The sequence below is a fragment of the Copadichromis virginalis genome, linkage group LG14 (assembly GCF_057382275.1).
Source record: "Copadichromis virginalis isolate Kocher_CV1m ecotype Utaka linkage group LG14, C_Virginalis_male_GT1.1, whole genome shotgun sequence".
Classification (NCBI taxonomy): domain Eukaryota; kingdom Metazoa; phylum Chordata; class Actinopteri; order Cichliformes; family Cichlidae; genus Copadichromis; species Copadichromis virginalis.
The window spans coordinates 17,141,365-17,157,647 of record NC_140631.1 but is presented as its reverse complement, the minus strand read 5'-3'; the positions used below and the strand labels follow the sequence as shown (position 1 = coordinate 17,157,647).

General features: G+C 39.8%; 2 protein-coding genes and 1 long non-coding RNA gene across 5 annotated transcripts in view; 2 read left to right on the top strand and 1 right to left on the bottom strand.

Moving 5' to 3' along the window:
* Window positions 1-4,515, bottom strand: part of veph1 (ventricular zone expressed PH domain-containing 1) — a 96,889-nt gene extending 92,374 nt beyond the window's left edge. For both annotated transcript variants that reach the window (XM_085429616.1, XM_085429617.1), the window contains exon 1: window positions 4,333-4,515. The gene's annotated coding sequence lies outside the window, so the exon portion shown is untranslated. The remainder of the gene's footprint in view (window positions 1-4,332) is intronic.
* A 1,619-nt stretch (window positions 4,516-6,134) lies between these two features.
* On the top strand, window positions 6,135-15,007 carry LOC146693752 (lysosomal amino acid transporter 1 homolog). 2 transcript variants are annotated; one of them, XM_085429613.1, is made up of 8 exons: window positions 6,135-6,282; window positions 6,604-6,976; window positions 7,085-7,214; window positions 7,371-7,458; window positions 8,351-8,460; window positions 8,555-8,656; window positions 9,931-10,116; window positions 13,184-15,007. In XM_085429613.1, the coding sequence occupies exons 2-8, from the start codon at window positions 6,774-6,776 to the stop codon at window positions 13,298-13,300; spliced, it is 936 nt and encodes a 311-aa protein (XP_085285739.1). In that variant the 5' UTR covers window positions 6,135-6,282; window positions 6,604-6,773; the 3' UTR covers window positions 13,301-15,007. The 2 variants fall into 2 exon arrangements, with proteins under 2 accessions (XP_085285739.1, XP_085285740.1); XM_085429614.1 differs by lacking the exon at window positions 6,135-6,282 and having other exon boundaries at window positions 6,825-6,976; window positions 7,089-7,214.
* LOC146693753 (uncharacterized) lies at window positions 10,124-11,739 on the top strand. Its single transcript, XR_014914800.1, has 2 exons — window positions 10,124-10,838; window positions 11,149-11,739. It is a non-coding gene; the product is annotated as an uncharacterized LOC146693753 (long non-coding RNA).
* Window positions 15,008-16,283: the final 1,276 nt, after the last annotated feature.

Genomic DNA, 16,283 nt, shown 5'->3' with positions numbered 1-16,283 from the left:
AACTACTCATCTATGTGCCACGTATGAGTGAGTGAAATCCCAGCGGCTGCAGGATGATCTGTGAGCTCAACGGTTTCAGAGTCATTGTAGATTGTGTCCTGGGGCCGTGGCAATGAGGAGGGAATATATATCTAATCAGCACTTGATCATAATGTCAGCTGAAATAACCATCATACCATGCCACTGAGTATTTCAGAAACTGCTGATCTGATGGGAATTTCCCACACAACCATCTTTAGGGTTAAGATAGTCTCAAAAAGAGGAAACACCCAGAGAGCAGGAGTTCTCTGGATGAAAATGCCTGATAGGAAGGCGACAGTAATTCCATTAACCACTTGTTACAACAAAGGTGTGCAGAAGAGCATCTCTGAACACACAGCAGAAGACCACACCCGAGTGCCACTGCTGTCAACTAAGAACAGGAAACTGAGACTACAGACTGAAAAAGTGCTGCCTGGTCTAATGAGTCTTGGTTTCTGTCATCATCATGTCAATATGAACCAAAAGCTAAGACGAATGTTTCCAGCACCTTCTTTAGGCCAATTAAGATAGCTCTGAAGGTGAAAGTGGCACAACCAACTACAAACAACCTGTACCTAACAATCCTGTGTGTCACTGATGTCAATAATGCACTGGGAAAAAAAATATTTACACCCAAAATGATTACATGTAAATTCCCATTTAATTTTGTTACATAAGTGCAATGTAAATATTCAATATGATGGAATCTGGTCAAATGAAATGTACTTTTTTGGCGTACATTCAGTTTATGCCAAGCATATTTTCCTTACTGATTAATTATTTGAACAAATAAAACTTTGATTTTTATACATTTCATTTGCATTTTACTTCAAAAAAATATTGTGTCATGTCTAAAAAGTACAAGACATTTTTTTTGAGTATAATCATTTCAGATATTGTTGTTTGTGTATCTTGTTTATGTTCGTGACCTCACAAACTCGTTTCTCTAGCCTCATAGTGAGCAGTTGAGATAACACAGTTCAAACAATAAACCTCAACTGATAGTAACAAATACCTTTTATTGATTCTAACATTTCGACGAAATGGGCCACTACACTACTTATTGATTGTGCTGACAATTATAAAAAATAATGGCTCCTCTGATAATTAAATAAATGGATATTAGTAATACTCATCATGCTGTTGCTACATTATGCCAAAAACACATAATCTGTGATTAAAAGTTAGTTTTCTGCTTTTGAGTAATCACTTAAACTCTCATTTTCAGCCTAGAAACTTATTTTAGGACTCACTGTGCTACATTCTGAAAGTGAAAATAATTTAACTTCTAGACAGGTTGAAAAAATGAACACATCAAAGAGAACAAAGAGCCTCTATAGACTAATCTGAGTTGAGCTCATTCCTCCTTCCATTTTGTGTGTTTGTAGTCGTGTGTGTGTGTGTGTGTGTGTGTGTGAGCCCGAAATGTTTTCTGCAGGCATAACTGTGTCAAATAGCACTGAATCCACCCTAAAGAGTGCACGTTTGGGTTGGGGGCTTCTCTTTTTTCTCTGATTTGGCTCTGCTGTGCTGCGAGACTCTTAACTGCTGAGAGGATTTCCACAGCAGAGGGGGAGCAGTGCTGGTTGAAAATGTGCATTACCGCCACACTCAGCCAACTAACACTCATGCACACTTTCAAGACCATTCATTATTCATTACTCCCCGCTGCCTTCCACAGCCCGAACTCGGTCTCGTGCTCCGAGCTGAGCGGAAGCGTGCTCCGGATTCAGCGTACGGGCCTGACTCAGGAGTACCGACTGAACGCTTTCACAGCATCATCAGGACGTGATTCTTATTAGAAAGCGATTGTTTAATGTGTTTCTAAACTTGGAAGTGTTCTCATAACCTGCATCCTGCATGTTATCCAGGCTTCCTGTTTCCTGAGTGAGCAGAATGAATCGCAGAAATGAGCAATGAAAGTTGGCTTTTACTGTCATATATAATCACCTACAGTATGATTTACAAATGAGGAGCAAGGAAATGTTTTTAAATCAGCTTTTCCAAACAACCTAGTCTTATTTTATTTACTTACATTATTTTACTTTGCACATAGAAACAAAATCAGCAATCCCGGTTTATTCTTGTTTGGCAAATTTCTCCAGCTCCTCCAGATTTGATGGTCTTCTGGCATGGATCTTGGTCTTCAGGTCAGGGCTTTGTGCAGGCCAGTGAGCTATGTTAACTTTGGTCAGCAGGAGCGACGTATGTTTTGGCTCGTTGTTGTGCTGAAGACAAAGGGATGACTCAGATCCAGTTTTGCTACTGACTGCTGGAGTTTGTCACACGTCCTTCTTTCTTCATGATTCCTTCCACCTTAATGAGATTCCCAGTTTCAGATACACTGGAGCATCTTCACAGCATTTTGCTCCCATCACCGTGCTTCACCGCGGGGATGGTGATCTCTGGATTGTACGGCTCTCCCTTCTTTCTCCAAACAGCTGTGGTTTCATCTCATCTGACCAAAGGATGTGTCTCCAGTAAGCATAATCTTTCTCCAGGTCGTCTTTGACATAAGTAAGAAGTGGAATTTTTCTTGGCCTGTACCCCCTCCTTTGCAGGGTTCTAGTGATTTTCTTCTTTGAGACTACAATTCCTGAAAAAGTCATTCACTAATGCCCTGGCAGTGGTTCTGTGGCCTTTAGACACATCTCTCACAAGTTTTCTTTCCAAAGTCTTGGAAATCTTCCTATTTCTGACAGGCTTGTTGTATACGACGTGGCTCTCGTTGAATTTTTTTGATGACACTTTTGGAAACTGTGATGTTGTATAGCCATCTCCTGCTTTGTGAGCATCAACAACTTTTTCTCACAAGTCTAAATTGATGTGTTGTGTTTTTGGCATGATGCTTTCTCAGTGACAGCTCAAACCCTCGCTAAAGTTTTTATACTTTGTGCAAATAGCATGCTAACCCTGAATTCTAATTAGATTATACAGGCATTGTGCATTACACAGTTAAAGCACATCATAGTACAGCAGTGGTTTGTGCTGTAGCTCAATGAAAAGGTTGGGTTTTCAGGTGGAGAAATATTTTTTTAATGACATATTTGTTATTTTGCACAAATTGAAATAATTGATTCTTTCTAAAGAACTGTATCATGTTCAGAAATGCTATGTTAAAATTACTCGCTCTAGTAAAAAAAAACAGTTGGGAAAATTTCTAATAAAAAGCTTTTTCATAGCAAGGACTAATAATTTTGTCCCGTAATTTGCACTCTGTAATTAGTTTCCTAAAAATATCCAAGGTAATGCAAAGCTGTTGAGCAATATAACTCCAAATAATCTAAGGTCTGCCATCATGAACTTAAAATAAAAGAGTGTACCTTAAATTCTTTTCTTTTTTTTTGGCCTGTCCCGTTTGGCTCTTTTGCCATCAGAATTGTTGTCTAAAGGCAAAGAAAGATGCCCAACGGATTTAAGTGTACCTTAAATTCTAAATAATAAGCAATATAAGTGTCATGAATAAATGCTAAATCACACAAATACAAATATGTATTTCTTTGTTATTATATACACGTTATTTTATTTTAGAAATCTTATGCACAAAAATACTAAGAGGTTATTTCAAGTTCATACAGTGAACGATAATCTCCTTCCTTCCTGGGACATCAACATCTGTCTGAAGTCTGTGACCTTGAAGAGTCCCCACCACCACACACATACACACAAACACACACACACACACACACACACACACACACCGTCTGTATTCTCACACAAATACAAGTGAAGCAACAGTATAGATCTGGATTTGAGCGCGGGATTAGGGGAAGAAATGCACAGACTAAATGTGAGTAATGCCACTGAACTTGCCTTTCAAGCTCCGGGAGCACATTCCTTTGCATGTTACCCTGAGAAACAGAGAGGCACAGATGACTACTCTGTGACATCAAAAAATTTTCAAAATGTTCAAAAGATGAGGTGCCACGCGTCCTTCCAGGATACACTACCTCCCCCCAAAATGACCACGCATTTAGCCCGGAATTACTGTGAGTGTTTACGCGCGACAGCCCAGGAAAACACCTCTCATATCCACTTGCGCGCTCCCCCGGGTTTAGTAGTAGGCTATCTTTATCTGTGGCGTCATGGATTCTGGGGTATCCTCAGTAAAGACAGGAAAAAAGTCGGCTTAGTGGGCGACCAGAAAGTGTGTGGTGCATCCACTGCTTTCAACTCGTGCAGTCAACTTTCCCGACATCAAGGAATGTGGGTGACATATTCCCGTCTCTTATGACAGAGAGCATGCAACAAGAAACCCCCCTCCCAGCAGCCCGCTTCGTTTCCAAACACCCACGGACTCGGACAGCTTACCTGCTCCACGCAGCACGTCGACAGCACGCGGACGCTGAATGTGGATCCTCGCTCAGTATCTTCAAACCGCGCTCCAAAGCCTCACATAGCAACACAAATAAAAAAAGCCCTGCGCAGATCCAGGTCCTCTCTCAGAGCAACCCTCACTGTCGTCCTCCTCGGTCACCATGGGAAAGCGCGCCATCTTGCGGCCGATCGGATTGCGCGGAGCAACAGGTGTATGGAGGGAGGGACAGGTGAGGACGCTGCGTTCAGAAGCCCTCGGAAAAATATGGAGATTATTTCAAACTCAGCTTCAGTGGTTAAAGCGATCTTTAAACAGGACTCGCTTTTTGTGACACGATTAGTTAACCCAATGGTTCATTTAAAAAATTTTTTAAAATAAAATAATGCAAAAACGAAACAAAACAAAACAAAGAAATCATATGGTTTTCAAGCGTCAGGCGTGGCCAAGGTTATTATAGTTAACTAAAACTAAACACTAAAACTAAATGTGAACAAATCTTTTCAGTTAACTAAAATAAAGATAAAAACTAGACTTTTGAAAAAAATAAAACTAATAAAATTATTTAGTGAACTTGGAAAACTAACTATAAAAAATATAGAGGACACATCAGTTAGTTTGGCTAAAAAAATAAATAAATAAAATCTTGTAACACCTGTACTGATTCTGATTCTGATTCATACAATAAAAGTAAATACTAAAATTGAGACTGAAAATAACAGAAACTAAACTACAATTCAACACTTTCAAGCAATAAAAACTAATCTGAAATGCCCATATCGGATTAGAAATTAAGTGCCAAATTGTACTTCAACTGAAACATATTACAGCATATTATTGCTGTTATTACAGGTGGGTTATTATTAGTTGTGTGATGATGGTTGTATTGTATATGCTGGTGTTTACATTAGTTTTTGATAATATAAAAATGTAATAAGGAAGAAAAGTACGGAAGCGTAGAGCTGCCACCCAGGCAAAAGAAAAATACAAGTGTATCACGTTTAACGTGAAAAGTTTATTGTTCTAACAAGATACTTTTCCTGTTTGTACAATATTCTATCATGTTTGTACAATATACTTTTCACGTTTGAACAACATAATATCATGTTATTGTTGATATTATGTTGTTCAAACGTGAAAAGTATATTGTTCAAACGTGAAAAGTATATTGTACAAACATGATAGAATATTGTACAAACAGGAAAAGTATCTTGTTAGAACAATAAACTTTTCACGTTATAAAAACTTTCACGTTTGCCTGGGTGGCAGCTCTACGCTTCCGTAGGAAAAGGCTTGTAGCAAAGGCGATATAGTTTTTCACTGTATTGACGTCATTCATTCATTGCTCTGGTCAGTAGATGGTGGTATTTTCCCAGGCATCGCGTCCGGCGTGAGACTTCATTTTGCGGTGCCTTCAAAATAAAAGCACATGATTTTGTCTACTTCATGGAGCGATACGTGAATGAAGTACATGAGAAATGAATGGGAACTATTAACGTCAAAAATATGTATTTGTATATTATACACGAAAATACATTCTACTGTGGCATTGAAATAAAAACACACATGACTTTTGCTATAGCGTATGCTGTTTTCGTAAATACGTACCTGGGTACAACTTTGAAAAAATGTTTTCTACATAAATATATACAAATTAAGTATCCCAGTTTACAAAAAAAGAGATATTATTTTTAAATTAATAAATAGCCTGGCATTATATTGTAAATTTCTCAAGCAGTATTAAATTGTCCTCAAAGAGGATTTTACTTTGAATACGCACCGGATGTTGCATCTTATCCTGGCCCGCTTCACACAGGAGACCGCTGATGGTGGACGGAGAAGCTATCCGTAATCTTTTTCAAAGGGCTTGAACGTGTGAGGATGCTGGTGAAGTTTGTACAAACTAGCAAACAGCCTGGAGTCTTTTACGAGTCCGTTTTAGTCAGGTGAGCGGTCACTGAACTTAATTATGTTTTTTGTATGTTTGTTTGTTTGTTAGCATCTCTTCCAAATCCATTTAAATTAGCCTGAAGCATGATTGCGTCCACATAAACACCACAAGTGGCTCTCTGGACAGCTGTGAGCGTGGGTAGGCCAGACTGAGCGTGCACCATGAGCAAACTTATCGCTTACTGACGTATTTTTTAAAATGTAGACGTAATTACTGATTTGGGATGGACCTAACACTTTATGTTCTTTCCTCTGTACCTTCCACAGTTTTCTTTGTTCGTTTTGCTCACTGTCTGTTTTATTTTTCTGTCTTTCAGACTCGAGAAATGACATAAGAAGTCTGTTTGTACAGGCAGGTAGTGGTGCCACATAAATCTGCTTTCTCCAGGCTTTAGCTTTGTTGACAAAACAAAAACACACCCAGGCTACTTAGAAAGTTGAAGTAGGAGGAAAAGGAGGAGGAGGTAGAGGAAATCAGTCTCTCCTCATGGCCAGCGGGCGTTTTCCAGGCAAGAGTGCAGATGTGGCCATCAACAACTGGACTGCTCCATCTCAGGGCAGACCGCTGTGTGTCAACGGGACACCATGGATCCTTTACCTGCTTGAGGAATGTGTGGACAACATCTGGGAGTACTGCAGTGTTGTGATAGGACTCATATCCATGTTCTGTTTTTTGTTGTCCACGATACCGTGAGTAATTACTTTGATTATTGTCGGCTTATCGTGCAACCAGCTCAGCCAGTCAGAAATGTTAATGTCTTATATTTGTCTTTAATCTGACTTGCTGGGTCTTTCCAGGCAGGTCTATGAGGCCTATCGGAATGGAAAAGTGGAGGAGGCCATGTCTTTTGGGTTTCTCGTCTTCCTCCTCAGTGGAGACCTGACCAGCTTCGCTGGATGCTATCTCACTAGCCAGCTGCCCATTCAGGTGAACACAGACAACTCAGCCTGGCTGGTTGAGGTCTGCTGGCTGTGCAGTGTGAATCTCTATCAAGCTTTTGAAGGGATAGTCATTATCCTGATACTGATTTTCTTTTTTTCATTTTACTTGACATTTCTCTCTCTTGATTTGTCCCACTCTCAGGTTGTCACAGTGGTGTTTTACATCTTCACTGACTTGATTCTCGTCTCCCAGTTTCTCTACTATAAGATCAAAAACAGCTCCAGCAGAAGTGAGTCCTGACACCGTCTCTGCTCTTAGGTTAAACCTCTGGCAAAGCATGATGTCTGGTTTAAATACAGCACTGTGCAAAAGTCTTATAACATAAAGAAGTGATGGGTAACGCAAGACTTTTGTGCACTTGTTATGTAGCATTTTTCCATCACAACCATCTCAGGGGTTTATAGAGAATGGTCCAAAAAACAGAAAGTATCCAGTGAGCAGCAGATGAATGGATAAAAGAGATTGTTTCGAGTACATAAGAAGACAAATAAAATAACCACATTACAAACAACACATGCAGAAGAGCATCTCTGAATGCACAGCACATTTCACCTTGACGCACATGTGCTGCAGCAGCAGAAGACCACACCGAGTACAGAGCTAAGAACAGGAAACCGAGGATACAGTTTACATAGGCTCAATAAAACTGGACAATCGCATCGTGGTCATGCAGCAGACAAATCTTCAGCAACTGTGTGATCCTATAGTGTCTAACAATGTGTAAGAATTCAGGCAGTGCTAATGGAAAAATGGGGTGAATGTCTAATTACCTCCACCAAGGAGGTTGTGTTTTTGGTAATGTTTCCGTGTGTCTTATTTATAGCTCCAAAAGTTTTGAATGAGTTGTGATAAAACCTTGCAGGGGTGTAGAGTAGGGTTTAATATTATACAATAGTTATTCAAGTTATTTATATCCAGTTATCATCCTACTCCTACATAATGTTTGTGTAGTCAGTGTAAACATCTGTCGTGCTGCCCTTATCTGATTTGCACTGCTCTGCAAACTTCCTTGGGTAGTAATCTTAATTATACTGTTGCCTAAGCAAGACTGAACCTACAGGTACTGTTTTTGTTGTTGCTGGATACGTTTGTTACTGAGTTTGTGTGTGTTTGTCGTTTAGAAAATCCCGCGCTGAAGTGGGTGTGCTTCATGTGGTGTGGCGCTGGGACATTAGCACTCCTGGCTTTACCCAAGCTCATTATAGACAACGGTTCACATTTAAACACTCAGGTAAGACGCAAACACCTTTCCACTTGAGATTACCCACTCTTCCGTAGGTGCAGCATTAACTCTTTTCTCTTTATTTCACTGTTATCTTACCCAGAGTCCAGCCAGCTCCAAGTCAGTGGAAATCACTGGTTATGTATGTGGATATTTGGCATCTGTTTTCTACCTCTGCTCCCGTTTTCCACAAATCCATAAAAATGTAAGTAACTTTTTTTTTTTTGACTCACTTTATTCTCAGAAACATGGTTTGTGTGTTTGGATTGGAGGTTTGTGGAAAGCTCAAATTACTATGTATGAGTTGGTCATAAATGGGGATGGAGAAGATGGTGAAGTATGGATATTTGTGAATACTGCATGTGTGTCAAAATGAAAGCCAGGCGTTGAAGACAATGGCGCTGTTGTGCTGAAGAAACACATTGGCTCGATTGCAGCGATTAATCACCAGAGGGGATTGTCTCAGTAGCGTGCTAGTGCCAGAGAGACTTCTGGGCACAAAACATGGACTCCCATGATGTTGTAAATCATTTAGGTCGCTTTTGCCCCTGTGGAAATGTAAACATGTTAGAGCACGTCCAAAATGTCATTCCAAGTCTACAAAACAATTAAAACTGTTGCTGTTTAGGATTCCCTTCAGAGTTTCTCTCACATACGCTCACTTGTTGCCTGACATTGTGGGGGAATAATCAGCAGGATATTCATACTCTGCTGCTAAACACTTCTTCAGGGACGGACTGAATTTAGCAGCGACAGCAGAGTGTAAAACTCCATTTTATCTTTCAAGGTTGAAATGTGTCTTTGGTTTCTTAATATCGGATGGATACTGCCTTTCCTCATCCTTTCAGTGATAGATGCGATGAACAAAGCCAGCCTGTTTATGTGAAGCACACATGCTTCCTGCTGTTTGTTAGTAGGATGAATTCGCTGTTGGCTGTTATCTCTTTTGGGGATTTGTTGATACCAATAAAGCAATTCAATAAATCTAGTCTTATCCTTTAATCTTGTTGAGGTTCTCTGTGTCTGTTTGTTTGGAGTGCAAGTCCACTGAATTGAGATTAATGTAAGTGAAACAACATGTACTTAACTCTCTTTTTCATTGACAGTGACTCTGGGTTTTTGTGTGTGGGGGGGCTTCATGAAACCAGGAGTTGTTGTCACAGGTGGTGCTATAAAGAGGCCAGGAAAAATCCAACTCCACCAAATTAGCACTAAATTACGCTTGTTGTTTAGTTGTTTAAATTCCTTTTTTCTTCTTTTGTGGTGAGGTATCCCAGCAGACATCGAGGCAAAGTTTAAACCTTCACATAAGACATCGTTACAGGGAAAGTTGCCATTTTTATCCGGCTGTAGCTGTGGGAGACCAATCAGACAAATGTTTCTGGCCATCCCTGCTAACAATAAGAGTCGCTATAAGCCCAGTGTAAGACTGCTGTGGTGCTTCTTGTTTGTCTGTTAATTATCTGTTAACTATTCTAGTTCCAGCGACAGTCTACAGAGGGCACCTCCTACCTGCTGTTCGCCCTGGCCATGATGGGTAATGGGACGTATGGGCTGAGCGTCATAGTTGTCCTTCCGGCATTGAAGGGCTCCAAACAGAACTTCATCGTCAAACATCTGGCCTGGCTCATCGGCAGCCTGGGAGTCCTCATACTCGACTGTTTTGTATCCTTCAAATAATAATAATAAGCCCAACTGTACAAACTTAATGCAAAATCTGACCCGATAAATCATAATAGGGTAATATTGCTTGTAATGTTTTTGCATGTGCAGTAAATTTAAAGCATTCAGCATGCTGATTTTGTCCCAACTTGTGTACAACCCCAATTAGAAAACAGCTGTCTGAAATGTAAATAAAATAAATGCAGTGATTTGCAAATTTGATAGTAGAACATGTCAAATGTTTAAATGGTTTATTATTTACAGGAAAAAATAAGCTGAATTTAGAGTTTAATGTCCATGTTTACCACTGTGTACCGTCCCACTTCAGCACCAGGGGCCCGTTCTTCGTACGTCGCTCACTACATCCAAGATCAAATGACACATCCAAGACCAAACCATCGCGCTAACCGTGAGCTCGCTAATCCGGTTCCCCGAACACACCTGCTGTTGACGATTACTACAGCTGGACGCAGTAATGTGACATCACTGGGTGTCGTAAAAGGGGCTACGCATCGATAGTGGAAACATTGATCGGCAACCCTCTGATTGGTCGGCGAAAATGTCGACGGAGCGCGCTCGGCTCGGTATTTTTCGGCAGCAGAGCAAGAACTCTTGAGTGAGGGATTTCAGGAGTTTCAGAGTTTAATCAGAACGCAAGGGAACACTGCAAAGGCTGCAAAAGCAAGGAGCGAGGGCTGGCAGGAAGTTGCTGACAAATTAAACTCGTAAGTAATTTAATAATAACAATAATAATGGAGTGGATTTATATAGCGCTTTTCAAGGCACCCAAAGCGCTTTACATTGCCACTATTCAGTCACTCTCACATTCACACACTGGTGGAGGCAGCTACAGTTGTAGCCACAGCTGCCCTGGGGCAGACTGACAGAAGCCAGGCTGCCATATCGTGCCATCGGCCCCTCTGGCCAACACCAGTAGGCGGTAGGGTAGATTTATCATATCACACCATATTATCCAATATTATATTACATTATATTATATTATAATATGTTATATTATATCCCCTTTCACATTAGAGCCACAACAGGACCCACTAGAACATGGGAACAAGTAAAAGTGAAATATAAGAATATTCTACAGAATGGTAATATTTATCTCTTATATTGCTTGTCGTCTCTTGGAAAGAGACCCTGGAATGATCTGTTTGTTTATAACAGCAACCAAGAAAAGGGCAGAGCAAAAAAAAGACAGGTGGTGGTCCTGCACCCCCTCGTCAACAAGTTGGTTAAGTAAATAATATCCTCACGGGAAAATCGATATCTCTCTATGAGGACACTGTCGCGCTGAGCTAACGGATCCTGTCTGTCCCGCAATATACGCTGAATTCTGAGGACTCTCCTTATCAATCTTGCACCTTCCGCAATGGGTGGCTCGCGTATACGGACAGGACATGGCTGCGACAGGCTTCCCAAATCCACCTTCGCTTTTATAGCCGTGGTCTCTCATCTTGATTACACAAAGTAATTTGCAATTGCTACTCTGAAATATGAATTACATCTGTAATAATCACATACATGTGATAGAATGTTAATAGTACATTTCCCTTTTTTAGGAAATGACCTGTATGTATCTGTGTGAAATCAATAAAAGGATCAAGTGCTGCATTATCTTTAGTTACATTAATGTTATTTATTTATGGTGAAACAGTGGTGGAATATCGCTGTTGCTTTTGTATAAATGAAGCGGACATACCTGCGTGGCCGCGATCTAATCCTGTTTACATAAAGTAAACCTGCTCCCGAGCAGGTTTACGCTTACGACTCTGTTGCTATGGCAGCAAGTCCCGGATGAGCTTCGGGGAACCGAACGATCCAAGATCACGCGAAATCGTCAACAATCAAATCCAGCTAACTTACTTAGCGAGGTACGAAGAACGGGCCCCTGGACTCTTCTACTGTGAAACTGCTGTTGTGATGGCAGCAGCATGTGGTTTAGCATTTGCTGAAATCTGCTAGGACTTCCCTGAAAAAGACGTTGGTCCCTCTACTCCATGTTTTCCCAAACAAATTTGAAATCTTCTGACCACAGAACTGTTTTCCACTTTGCTTTAGACCATTTAAATGAGCCTTGGCTCAGAGAAGACGGTGTTCATATAAGTCTTCTTCTTTGCATGACAGAGCTACAATCTTTATTCATGAATATCATGGTGAACTGTGGTCAGACAGTGATTTGTGCAAGTGTTCCTGAGCCCATGCAGTGATTTCCATCACAGAATCATGTTTTTAATGCAGTGCTGCCTGAGGGCCCAAAGATCAAAAGCATCCAGTGTTGATTTTCAGCCTTGTCTCTTGCACACAGAGATTTCTCCAGATTCTCTGAATCTTTTGATGATGATACTTAGACGATAAGATATTCCAAGTCTTCACTATTTTACACTGAGTAACATTATTCTAAAATTCTCTCATAATTTAAAGACAGATTTTAGTAGGTTGGTAGGTTTTCAGTGACTTCAGCCTTAAGGTCAAGGTCAGAGGGAGGAAAATCATGTGAGTGCGATAACTTGAGAACAAGGCGACGTAGGATTTTAACATTCATACCATAGGTGCGTCTGCCAAGAGGCTGAGGGGTAGCACTGGCTGCTGCCAGTCTTTTCATTTCTGAGAAACACCAGTCTCTTAGATGTTCTTTTTATACCCAGTCACGTTGCTATTCAACAGGTTTTCATCCCAATGTGTAACATACCAACGACTGTGACAAATCGTTACTATGTTACGCGTTCGGATGCGTGAGAGCAGGTTGGAATGAACCTACACGTGTGGAGGCATGACAGCGGGCTGACATGAATCTATAAATGTGTTAAGGTTAGGAATAGAAAGCTGCTAAGTCATTGCTTCGAAATGACCTCAAATTTACTTAACATGCTAAATTTTCTCAGTTTCAACATTTGCTATGTTTTCCACGTTGTGTTGTGAATAAAATATGGGTTTATTAGATTTGCAAATCATTGCTTTCTGATTTTATTTCAATTTTACACAGTGTCCCAACCTTTTTGATATTGCAGTTGTAAAATGTCTGAACTTACAGTGTCCGTACAACCCTTGACCGAATCAGGTAACTGCCCAGTTCATCATGTACAGGAAGAACATTTCTGCCAAAAGCAGTGCGCTACGCCATATCCCAGAGGTGGAACCTCTTCTGAGTGAGGAAGAGGAGCTGACAGTGTTGTAGGACAGAGATCAAACACCAGCAGCGATTGGACTATCAGTCTTTGTTTGGAGCTCTCAGGGGTTGCTGAACATGAGTCTCATTTTCTTTGCACACAAGAGGACAATCTCCTGTTTAGTGTGTTAATAAAGAAAGAAAGAGGAGGTAACAGTTTCCTTAACACTGGAGATTAACTACCAGTTTAGAAGCTCTTCCATAGTTTCTCTTTAGTCTGGCTTGCCTGCATGACTTGGGTCATTTTTGCACTTGGACCTCTTGATTTTGTTTATGGATGGAAAAACTATATTTAAAAGCAATCAGTGAGCTTCCATGTTTAAAATAGGGCTCTTAAAACCAATTAGCCATTTCTAAAATGAAACCTTTGCCAGTATCTGCGGAACCTGATGTATTAATATATTTTTTAAGATAGTAGGTATCAGCACCAAAAGCCAACGAAAGCAAATTTTCCAAATACTCCCCTAGTAAGCACAGAAGTGTGGAATTACATTGGTCTTATCTCACTTTGTGGCCCTGTAGCTAACCCTTTACAGCCATACGAGACAACGCTGGGATAAAAAGAACCAACTCTGATGTTTTAATGTGAATCTGATAGTGTTATATAATGTGAAAAGGATTTTTCGTGTTTAATGTTTAAGGACTAGTGGATTTCTTTGCTTTGCGTTCTCTTTGTTGTCCACCAGGAGAAACAGTGTGTACCCTTTAAAACTGTTAATAGTCTTAATATAAATGCATTGCATAAACACATCACTGTTTTTAAGCTAATGTGAATCAGATTGTTAAAGTAGATAATAACTTAAGAAACTGTATTTCTTAAAAACAGCAGTTGAACTGTTTGTCCTTCCAAGTCCCTGATTATGACCTCCCTGCAGATGTCCTCTCTTAAGTTTCCGTGTGCTGGCATTGTCTTTTTAAAAATGTTATAACGTTTATTAAAAAAGAAAGAAGACGCGTTCAATGACGTTATCTAAAAATAGGAGCATTATAAAATTAGTCCACGTGTCTAATCTGTCATCGGGTTTGTGGGAGAGAGTATGCTCTTGTCAAGCCAAATTTATTTGCATTATTTCGTAGCGTGTCCTTATTAGCTTCTTTACAGTTGTTCCCAGAACTAATGCTAATTGAATAGATGACAACAGAGGAGAGAAAGGAAAAAAATGGTGTACTAATAGATGAGTGGTTTCATCTTATGATTATATTTTTTTGTAAGTATTGATTTAGACTAATGCTAATAATAATAATAATAGTCTTAATAATATTAGTTAATTCATAGTAAATTAGTTACTAGTGAATTATATTCTTTCTTCTGACAGATGGTTTTCTCATACAACATGTATGTGGCATAGTCACTTTTAACCTGATCATCTGTTTAACTTCAGTTCTGCAGATTTCTCTACCTCAGGCAAGTGTGGGCATCTTTTTGTGTTAAAAAACAAACAAACCATTAGTCATTAGTCCCAGTACTAGCCCGAGAAAATTCATTTGCAAATATGCAATAATAACTTCTTCACTAATAATTCAGTACTTCTAGTGATTTATTGTATTTTCAAAATGTTCCTGTTTCTCTGATTGTTTTTGTATTGAATATATTATTAGGACCTTTTGCTGCTACAGACTGTGGAGCATATATATAAGTTGTTGAGATGGGTTTATTTTATTTCCTTTTTTAATCTTCCATTGTGTTGCCTTTTAATAAATGTGTATTATGCCAAGTTTAAATAACTCCATTGTATCTTTCTAAAATATACTATGTACTGTTTTGATTGAAAGAAATCAAGAATTTGGTCTCAAATTTCACATCAAAGTTTGAAGGTTCTGTCTTTGAGTCACAGAAATGTACAAGTTTACAATGTCTTCTCAGTCATGTCCGTAGTTTGCTGAACGAAACTGTGCACCTCCACAGTGGATTTTAAATCCAAAACTCGAGATGCGATTGAAATGCAGGCTTTCAGCTCTACTTCAAGGGGTTTTATCAAAATGTTGCATTAACTGTTTATGAATTACAGCCAATTTTATGCACAGTCCTCCATTTTCACTGACTCAAGCAGACTTTGCTAGAAAACATCCAAAATATCCTGAAGTAGCAGTTCTGGGAGAAAAAGACTAAAAAAATATTTGGACAGAATAACAACATAAATTTATACCAGAATTATGGAAAGAGGCAAGTATGGAGGAAAAATTGGCTCATAGTGGAGGCAGTTTTATGGCATAGCTTTGTATAGCTGCTATTGGAAGCTGGGCACTAGTGTCTAAGGGTGACGTAAAGTAGCAGGCTGAATTGTGAAGTGTACAGGCTATACTCATACAAAATGCCACAGAGTCGATCAGACAGCTACAGTAACCATGAGCGCTCAAACTCCATGCGCGACTTCTGAAAACAATGCTGCAAAAGCACATATAACACAAACAGAAGGACATGCAGCAAAAGGTCATAATAAGACCCCTGGAAGCGACAAGCCAACAGTCTAATACCAAACATGTACAGTATTGTATGGCTCAATTAAAACACATTACTCTTCCAGCTTGCCTCAGCTGTTATAGCAGAAACACTTCCGTTGTATTTTATTGAACTTCCGTTGTGTTCTGTATTTCTGCAGTATTCCCATATTAAATGTTGGTGTTTTTGTAAGTCGGGCCTCTCAGGACCACCGCATACAGCGCTCCACGGTGCAAATAATACTGACGCAAAGCATCCAAGAGTTTCTCAATGCAGCGAAATTGGATATTTTTCAATGGCCGAGCCAATCACCTGATCCCAACCCAACAGAGCAGGCTTCTCAATTATTAAATACAAAACTGAAGGCAGAGAGACCCAGAAACGAGCAGCAACTGTGAAGGTCTGGCAGAGCAACTCCAGGAAAGAAACAGCATTTGGTGATGTTCTGTTTTATAGACTCACAGTTAACTTTAAGCCTCATTAAACGCTACATTTTTTTTTGGGGGGGGGGGTCCTATCTTTCCTCCTTCACATTCCTCGTTGCTTTTTTGA

What these genes read in the sequence shown, in the direction of transcription:
- LOC146693752 (XM_085429613.1), top strand. Translation starts at nt 6,774, where the DNA reads ATGGCCAGCGGGCGTTTTCCAGGCAAGAGTGCAGATGTGGCCATCAAC. An exon ending in TTTTTGTTGTCCACGATACC is followed by an intron (nt 6,977 to 7,084) that starts GTGAGTAATTAC and finishes GGGTCTTTCCAG; the next exon opens with GCAGGTCTATGAGGCCTATC. An exon ending in GTTCACATTTAAACACTCAG is followed by an intron (nt 8,461 to 8,554) that starts GTAAGACGCAAA and finishes TATCTTACCCAG; the next exon opens with AGTCCAGCCAGCTCCAAGTC.